The following is a 9,475-nucleotide window of genomic DNA, read 5'->3' as shown; positions in this document are numbered from 1 at the left end:
TTTTAACTCAATTTTTGGTAATTGAAATTTAAATGATTGAAATTATTAAATGTTGAATATTTTGTATCTAACTAATTTTGTTTTTGTTATTAAAATTTTAAAAAAGATGAGTTGTTAATGAATTATGAATTTAAATTTGTGTAAAAAAATATTTTGAATTTTTTTCACTAACCAAAATTAATTTTGACATAAAAATTTATTTTGTACATCATATTATAAGATAGTGCAGTCATTCGTTTTTTTTAATGGCAATTATTGCCAAATAAAATGATATAAAAATAGATAAAAATATATATACTAATCTAGGAATAATAATTTATTTTTCAATAGAATAAATTATATATTGAATAACAAAAGTTATTATAGTTTTTTTTTTACACAAACTAATACTCAACGATGGTATTTTGGCAATATTACCAAGAAACATTAATCAATCTAATAGTTTTTTTAATGACATAAGTTTATAAGTTTAGAAGATTGAAAATTATGTCATAAAATATAAAATTTTAATGTCATATTGTTTGACTTTCTGAATGAATATGATACCAATAAATAAAACTGCCACTGTTAAATTTTAACAAAGATAAATCTTTATAAGTATTGCTATCACCAATGAAAATTGTTCTACTTTCAAGACAAATACTATTTTCTTTCACTGTATTTTCTAACTCGGCAGGTCGAGAACTAATCCTCCACAGAATGAAGCTCCATTTATTAAGGGTGTGTCGCTAGCAAATGAATTGTTACATACACAACACGAAATTCAAAACTCTAATACTTACTTAGATAGACGAGTGAAATGACCACTCAACCAATTCAAATCAGTTAAGACAAATACTAATTATTTTTAATATTTTTAACATTAAAAATAATTAAACTTTGATTTTAATTATAACTTTATAAAATATTTATAATAATAATTATTATATATATATTTTGTTTAATCTATTTTAATAAAAATTTATATATTTTTATTAATTATCCCATACAGTGTACGAGAACATACACTAGTTTTTTTTAGTTTTCTAGTATAGCTTTTAATTTGATAAATTAATGAGTAATGTACCATAGATTTAAGTTCCATTTTCAGATACACAAATATAAATACTTGATTAAGTGGTTTAATGCAATTCTGTTAAGATACTAATTACAATTGGTTAGAGTCTACATCAATACAATATATTCAAAGTAAAAAATAAAATTGTCAGCTGCATCTACATCTTGATATTAATATTTTTCAATAATTAACATGTATCTTTTTATTTTATAAAAAAAAGAAAAATAAATGTACAGTTTCTGTTTTCTTGCTAACACTGCACATGTTGCAGTTAAATACTCAAATGCAAATTAAATGATTGTTGATTTAAGAACCAAGCCAAGATCCGAGTATAAATAGGAGGGATGGAAAGCAGATAATGATACTGAACCTTTAATTTGAAGTTACGCATTTTCTGCTTCTATGTTGTTGTTACGTTAGTTATTGTTAGCATACCTCCATGGCTAACAACTTTCTGGCGTTAGCTTGCGTGTGCAACGATGGAGGCTCGAGTTCCGGCCACCTTTCGCCGCGACCACGCTACCCTTCTATGCCGAGGTACCCGAAGGGTGTCACGGCAGCAGAAGGGAGCAGCATGGACACTATGGCCATGGCAAAAGCCTATTTCTGCGTCACTGGAATGACTTGCTCCGCCTGTGCCGGCTCCGTCGAAAAGTCCATCAAACGTCTTCCGGGTATTCGTGAGGCTGTCGTAGATGTTCTTAACAACCGCGCTCAGGTCCTCTTCTACCCCACTTTCGTTAACGTAAGTACACCATTATTAAACCTTATTAGTTATTGCTAACCCTAGCTATCATATCTTACGTGATTGTGTATATATGTGAATTTCAAGGATTTTGCTTCCATTGATTATTGTACTATGCAGAACTGAATGAACAATGGAGATTGTGATGCTCATACACGTTTGACAATTCTTTATCCGGTTTTGTGACTAATTAATCAATTATATGAACATGAAATTATCAAGTTTTACATCCAAAGTTTTAATTAGGTATTTCTTTATATATATAATAACAATTATTCTTCCCTTAGTCTTATTTTAGTATTGTCTTATCATACTATATTCTGATGGAAGTAATCCATTCCTACCACACAGTTGAACTCTAACAACATTGATGTTGATTTATGAAACCCTAAAAAAATGAATAGTACATCATTAATTATCTTTTATTTTTATATAGGATCATTCTAGTATATGATTATGCTATAATGAATACGGTGGTTATAATTTATTTTTTATATATTATTTTAAAAAGTACTTTATTTAATGATAATAAAAATATACTAAATTCCCACTTACATATTCAAAACATATATAGCATACATAAAGAGAAAAAGAGAGAGTAAATAATATTTTTGTGGGCCTCCCTTTTTTTTTCTTTTTTTTCTATTTAAAATATGTACTTATGTATGCTATGTTGTATAATTTGAATATGTACGTGAGTATCACCAAATTCAAAATTTCTTAACTAACTTATAAATCACTTGCTCAGTTGCTTGTCATCTCAGTTAATTATATTTTTATTATTTTTATAGATAGTTAATAAATAAAAGAGTGTAGTGCTTATTGATACATTGGTTAATATAATACAAAAAGTGAGTCAATCAAGCTTTTTTTCATAATTAACATTAAAACTCATAAAATTGGCAACTAGAGAATGGATCAAACTGTTTGAGCATGCGTGAACTTCTTTGCTGTTTTCTTACTGAATTTGAGCCTTTTTCTGTTTTTCTTTTTTTAATTTTAATATTTGGCTCACCCATAGTTTCAGACTTTCCGTTATCACTGTAGTAGTGGCATCATTAGTAGATGTGTTAATTTGCTTCTTCATTGATTGATATTCTTAGGAGGAGACCATTCGGGAGGCCATTGAAGATGCTGGTTTTGAAGCCACCTTAGACAGAGACGAATCCAATGAGAGAAATGTTCAGGTATGCCGGATGCGCATCAAAGGGATGACTTGCACCTCTTGTTCCTCCACCGTTGAATCTGCTCTTCAAGCTATTCAAGGTGTGCTCAAGGCTCAGGTGGCTTTAGCGACCGAAGAAGCCGAAGTTCACTACGATCCGAACCTCCTTAGCTACAATCAAATCTTGGTGGCCATAGAAGACACTGGTTTTGAGGCCACACTCATCAGCACCGGTGAAGACATGAGCAAGATATACCTTCAAGTTGAAGGTGTAAGAACTGAGCGTTCCATGAGACTCATTGAAAACTCTCTTCAGGCACTCCCTGGAGTACAAGGCATAGAAATACACCCTGAGTTCAACAAAGTATCTCTTTCTTATAAACCGGATTTAACAGGGCCAAGGAATTTCATCAATGTCATTGAGGAAACCGGCTCGAGGCGTTTCAAGGCTAAAATATTCCCTGAAGAAGGAGGAAGAAGGAACACTCACAGAAAAGAAGAAATCAAGCAATACTATAGATCATTTCTATGGAGTTTACTGTTTACTATTCCTGTTTTTTTAACTTCTATGGTGCTTATGTATATCCCTGGAACTAAGCATGGACTGGATTCAAAGGTTGTCAATATGCTTACTGTGGGGGAGATCATAAGATGGGTTCTTTCCACACCAGTGCAGTTCATTATAGGCCGGAGATTTTACTCGGGCGCATACAAAGCGTTGCGCCACGGCTCTGCTAACATGGATGTTTTGATTGCCTTGGGAACAAATGCAGCATACTTCTATTCAGTATATTCTGTTCTTAGAGCTGCCACCTCTCACAGTTTCAAAGGAACTGATTTCTTTGAGACCAGCGCTATGCTTATTTCATTTATTCTGTTGGGAAAGTATCTTGAAGTTCTGGCCAAGGGGAAGACATCCAATGCAATTGCCAAGCTGATGAACTTGACTCCTGACACAGCAATCTTGTTGACACTTGACAGTGAAGGGAATGTTGTTGGTGAACAAGAGATTGATAGCCGGTTGATTCAAAAGAATGATGTGATTAAGATTATTCCTGGAGCAAAAGTAGCTTCAGATGGATTTGTCATATGGGGTCAGAGCCATGTGAATGAGAGCATGATCACAGGCGAGGCGCGTCCTGTTTCAAAGAGAAAGGGTGATACTGTTATTGGAGGGACGGTGAATGAGAATGGGGTGCTGCATATTAAAGCCACCAGGGTTGGCTCAGAGAGTGCTCTTTCTCAGATTGTTCGACTAGTTGAATCGGCTCAAATGGCCAAGGCTCCGGTGCAGAGGTTTGCTGACCGCATTTCCAAATACTTTGTGCCATTGGTAACCTATTCATGACATGAGTTCTTTAAACTGATTATTTTCTAGACAGATTTTTGGTTTATATAAAGGGGTATGTTTATGCAGGTCATTTTGATCTCGTTTTCAACTTGGCTTTCTTGGTTTCTAGCTGGAAGATTTCATGCTTACCCAGATTCTTGGATACCATCTTCAATGGACAGCTTTGAGCTTGCTTTGCAGTTTGGGATTTCAGTCATGGTCATAGCCTGCCCATGTGCCTTAGGATTAGCAACACCAACTGCTGTTATGGTTGGCACTGGAGTTGGTGCATCTCAAGGTGTGCTGATCAAAGGAGGACAGGCATTAGAAAGCGCTCACAAGGTCAGGGTTTCATATTAGAATACTCACTAGTTCTTTTTTTTTTTTTGTGTCACTACAATCATTTATATATAAATATCCGGATTTATGAACTATGACTTTTTGTTTTTGTAGGTGAACTGCATTGTTTTTGACAAGACAGGTACCCTTACTATTGGAAAGCCTGTGGTGGTAAATACAAAACTTTTGACAAATATGGTACTACAAGAATTCTATGAACTTGTGGCTGCTGCTGAGGTAGGCATTTTATTATTATGGTTATTCATGAATAAATGCTCATTACCTTATATGTCACTTGCCTATTTTAGGTGAATAGTGAGCATCCACTGGCTAAGGCCATAGTTGAGTATGCCAAGAAACTGAGAGATGAAGAGAACCCTGCTTGGCCAGAAGCAAGGGATTTTGTCTCCATTACTGGACATGGAGTGAAGGCCACTGTTCGGAACAAGGAAGTAATAGTGGGAAACAAGAACTTGATGGTTGAACACAATGTTGTAGTTCCTGCAGATGCCGAAGATATACTAGCAGAAGCTGAAGAGATGGCTCAAACTGGGATTTTAGTATCTATAAGTGGGGAAGTGGTTGGAGTTTTAGCAATATCTGATCCACTGAAACCCAGCGCACAAGAAGTCATTTCCATTCTCAGGTCCATGAAAATAAGGAGCATCATGGTGACTGGGGACAACTGGGGTACTGCAAATTCTATAGCAAAGGAAGTTGGAATTGAAACTGTTATTGCTGAGGCCAAACCAGAGCAAAAGGCAGAGAAAGTCAAGGACTTGCAGGTACATTGTTTTGGTAGAAAAAAGTTAAGCATTCATTTGCATTCACTTATTAAAGTGCTATTTCAAAAAGATATAGATATTATAGTTGTTTCGAAACATATTAAGTGGACTTTTATTTACTTTTTTTTTTATTTTTTAAAAGGCTTCTGGATGCATAGTGGCTATGGTGGGGGATGGTATAAATGACTCACCAGCACTTGTAGCAGCAGATGTAGGAGTGGCAATTGGTGCTGGCACTGATATTGCCATTGAGGCTGCTGATATTGTCTTGATGAAGAGCAACTTGGAGGATGTGATAACTGCCATTGACCTTTCTAGGAAAACATTTTGGCGTATCAGACTCAATTACATTTGGGCCTTGGGATATAATCTTCTTGGAATCCCAATTGCTGCTGGAGCTCTTTTCCCTTCTACAGGATTTCGGTTGCCACCATGGATTGCCGGGGCTGCTATGGCCGCCTCTTCAGTCAGCGTTGTTTGTTGTTCTCTACTATTGAAATATTACAGGAGACCCAAGAAGCTGGACAACCTTGAGATAAGGGGCATAAGCATTGAATGATGATAAAATATGAATCAATAGAATTTAGGGGATTTGCTTTAGCTATTGTGTGTTTACTTGAAGGAGTGGTTTGTTAAGTTGTTCTGAATTTCTGATCAATAAATTTGTATAGGAGTCACTTGTTAGACGACCATGAATCTGTAAATATGCTTGGATGATTCTGTTCTGCATGTAAAAAACTGTTTTTTGTGACGTTATAATAATGTACAAAACGAAAAGCCTTTACCAGTCCTGCTATTTTTTCTTATACTGTCTATCTGCTTTAAGATTTTCAGCAGACTCTTCAGTTAATTTTCTTTGCCAAACAGGTGCTGATCAACATATATTTGTATTCGTAGTATACAGTTCTCCACAAATCTGCTTCAGTAGGTACCACTCTATCCTGGCTTTGCATCCAAATTACACAAATCGAATCGAGGTGTTCATCAACCTTACAAGCACAAGTTACAAAATGTAACACTCAGCTATATGCTTGGATTAAAGATAAAAACAAGAGATGTGTTACCCATGTACAATCGCATCTCTTCTATTATTTCTGAGTCTTACACTTGCAAAATATGCTGCGGATACTCCATGTATAGTGGTGTCATATGATACCTTTATTATAAGGCATACAGGTATTCTGAAAGGAAAATCTAATTTATGTCACACTTCAGCAACAAAGATAAAGTCATCAGTTTCATATCTTTGAAGGTCCCCCCATCCTGTTGCTAGGATCAGTCCCCGTTTCAGCTGTCCTTGCCCGCTGCTGTTCCAATTTCTTTTTAACTCTGTAAAGGATATTATGTACTTCTTCAAAATGAGGATTCGTTGCAGTTCTTGTATTCTCAATCCACTGAAGAACTTTCTTGTAAGGAGATAATATTCGACTGCGATCCCTCTCATCCAAAACCTGTGATAATTCAGAGTTCAATTAGAGAATTAGATATCTTATAGATTCATGCTAAAAGATATCACACATATTACCAACCACCATTGTGGTTCAACCAAAGATTTCAAGACGACGAGTCAATTGATAGCATCCTTTACAATAAGAAATTTTAAGCTCACAAATTGGGAATATAGCTACCACACTTACAAGAGATATTTATCAGGTAATGAAGCATTAATGACAATAATAATGATCAAGTCATATCTAGTTACCTCAAGTTGCATAAGTTCACAAACCATGCTGAGATCAGCCACCGATGGTTGGGTGTTATCACACAGAAAGCCTCCATCATCTCCATTGAGCCAGAAATCCTCCAGTGCTTTCAGAGAAGATAATAAAACCTTTTCTGCTTCAATAGCTGCTTTTGGATTCAGTTGACGGCCAAGGGCAGGTGCTAGTGTAGTATGTATTACATAATTCACTGCAAAGTCATACAACAAATGATGAATAATAACCACATTCCTGGATTTTCTTCTAGTAATTTGTTTAACAATAGCTAACTAGCATACAAGTCTATAGAAAACAAAATCAACTGCTCATGGCTAGTCACATTACTTAAAGGAGTTCAAACATGTTTGGATTTGAATGTATCTACCTGCTCCATTTCGTAAATTAGAATGATGCCAATCCATAACTGAGTTAATTTTGGCTCTTCTAGACAGCTCAGTTGGATACCTGATGAATCAAAATGGAAGATGTTATAATTTATTAAGTTATTTATTCTAATCTCTGTCACCCTAATCTGTCCTTTCAATGAACATACAGAAATGAGGGAAATGAACCCAAAATCGTGTTTTACTAATGGACAATGTAACAGTTCAATTCTGAAATCTAAGAGTTCCCAAGTAATGAGTACTCTATAAAGATTAAAACAATAGCAGTTCATCAGGTCACAAGAAGCAGACAGATGAGATGGTTCTACTAACCAGTGGTCAGCAATTCCAGTAAAAGCAGAAGCAAGATATACTAGGATTGCATGGCTGCCAAAAGAAAACAAGATTAATTCCACCACTTACATAAGCATTGTAAAGAAACACAAATTCACGTATTTATAAAGTGAATTACATAAATTAGACTAACAAAACCAAAAAGTGAATAGAATGGAGAATACTTAAATAAAATACATGTCATGTTTCAGATTTAAATTAGGATATCCCAACATACATAAATAACCTTGACAACCCAGTGATAACCAACAGGTGCAATGGAGCACCGCCATAAGCATTAATATAAGAAAGGAGGGTTAAAAAAGCACGGTTTCTTATCAAGAATTACCTCTCGGAGAGCTTCAAGTTTCCATGAACAATAGCCGGAACTTTCTGCAGAGGGTTTACTTCTGCAAAGATATCAAACAACGCATTAAGTAGCAGTGTTACCTAGATTATTTCTTTATCAATAATAGGTTTATCATTGTAATTATTTTTTAGTGAGAGTACATAAAAAAAAAGTACATAGTATATAAGGTGTAATAACTCAACAAATATTTTCTAAGGGGGATTTTTCATTCTCTCCAATAATGAGAAGAACCTATCTCTCTCCCTCTCTTAATCCCTTCTGATTCATCAAACCATCAACATCACAGCTTGAACAGCTTAGGGCATGAGATTTTCTTCATGGTGCGGTGAGCGTGGAGAGCAACCAAGCTGTGAATCAAAAAAAAAGAGAAAAAGTTGTGAATTGAGATCAATCCAATTTTGCCATTCTCTTTCTATCCCTAATTTTTCTTTCGACATTTTCTTTCCCCCATTCTTACCTCTTCCTTCAAACTCATCCAATAGAGTTTGATGAGAGGCTATTTCGCAAGATTCTTTCTTGGTGAACATAGCTGTTCCGATCAACGAGTTGGAAGGAAGAAGATCTGAATCCCTATTACTCTGTGATTCATTGATTTCTCAAAATGGCAAACATGGCAAACAGATCCTCCCATTGCAGAGGTCGTGGAGCTACATTGGCTTGCTCTCATTGCAACAAGCAAGGCCACACAGAAGATGTATGCTATAAGAAGCATGGGTACTCCTCCCACTTCTACCAATGGCAGCAACATAACACCACCATCAATCACGTGATCACTGAGGGGCATGATGATATACTCAGTGACAAACAATTCCAGCTCAATTGTCTCCAAGAGAACATTGGAATATCAAGATCTGGATTCACTCCAAAGTAAAGATTTGCCTTGTTAGAGTTGATCAAAGACAAAAGTGTGCAGCAACAACCTCATAATGCAAATCAAATTTTGACTAATTCCATTCACACTTCCACTCCAGGTAAAACCATTGCATTACATTTTAATGCGAGAATTATGAGCATTATCACTCCAAAATCTGCACTATGGATCATTGATTCCGGTGCAACAGATCATGTGACTTTTGACTTAAAAGATTTTGCAAGTTTTCAAAATATTGATCCAATCAATGTGATATTGCCAAATGGAACCAAAACTGTTAGCACCATCATTGGCACAATCACATTCTCTAAAAATTTTTTTCTCAAAAATGTTTTATACATTCCTTCTTTTGATTTTAAATTGATATCTGTGTCAAAGTTAACCTCAAACTTACATT

At 35.2% G+C, this 9,475-nt stretch overlaps 2 protein-coding genes across 3 annotated transcripts in view; one reads left to right on the top strand and one right to left on the bottom strand.

The window, feature by feature from the left end:
• Positions 1–1,364: 1,364 nt before the first annotated feature.
• On the top strand, positions 1,365–6,208 carry LOC107479974 (probable copper-transporting ATPase HMA5). The gene is made up of 6 exons (XM_016100089.3): positions 1,365–1,802; positions 2,906–4,300; positions 4,385–4,639; positions 4,751–4,873; positions 4,945–5,421; positions 5,564–6,208. Exons 1-6 carry the CDS (start codon positions 1,497–1,499, stop codon positions 5,978–5,980), a joined length of 2,973 nt encoding a protein of 990 aa, XP_015955575.1. The 5' UTR covers positions 1,365–1,496; the 3' UTR covers positions 5,981–6,208.
• An 81-nt stretch (positions 6,209–6,289) lies between these two features.
• Positions 6,290–9,475, bottom strand: part of LOC107479975 (glutathione S-transferase T1) — a 6,569-nt gene continuing 3,383 nt past the window's right edge. For both annotated transcript variants that reach the window (XM_016100091.3, XM_016100090.3), the window contains exons 3-7: positions 8,187–8,247; positions 7,838–7,891; positions 7,507–7,586; positions 7,124–7,332; positions 6,290–6,872 (exon numbers count right to left, since the gene is read on the bottom strand). In XM_016100091.3, coding sequence (XP_015955577.1) covers positions 6,660–6,872; positions 7,124–7,332; positions 7,507–7,586; positions 7,838–7,891; positions 8,187–8,247 — 617 coding nt within the window. In that variant the 3' untranslated portion in view covers positions 6,290–6,659. The remainder of the gene's footprint in view (positions 6,873–7,123; positions 7,333–7,506; positions 7,587–7,837; positions 7,892–8,186; positions 8,248–9,475) is intronic.

Source organism: Arachis duranensis, chromosome 3 (assembly GCF_000817695.3).
Source record: "Arachis duranensis cultivar V14167 chromosome 3, aradu.V14167.gnm2.J7QH, whole genome shotgun sequence".
NCBI lineage: Eukaryota > Viridiplantae > Streptophyta > Magnoliopsida > Fabales > Fabaceae > Arachis > Arachis duranensis.
The sequence above is the reverse complement of the archived record's forward strand: the minus strand, read 5'-3'. Positions and strand labels throughout refer to the sequence as shown.

Bases quoted from the DNA above. Each gene is read 5' to 3' on its own strand.
- LOC107479974 (XM_016100089.3), top strand. From the start codon at position 1,497: ATGGCTAACAACTTTCTGGCGTTAGCTTGCGTGTGCAACGATGGAGGC. The intron at 1,803-2,905 runs GTAAGTACACCA...TGATATTCTTAG, and splicing joins TCTACCCCACTTTCGTTAAC to GAGGAGACCATTCGGGAGGC. The intron at 4,640-4,750 runs GTCAGGGTTTCA...TTGTTTTTGTAG, and splicing joins CATTAGAAAGCGCTCACAAG to GTGAACTGCATTGTTTTTGA.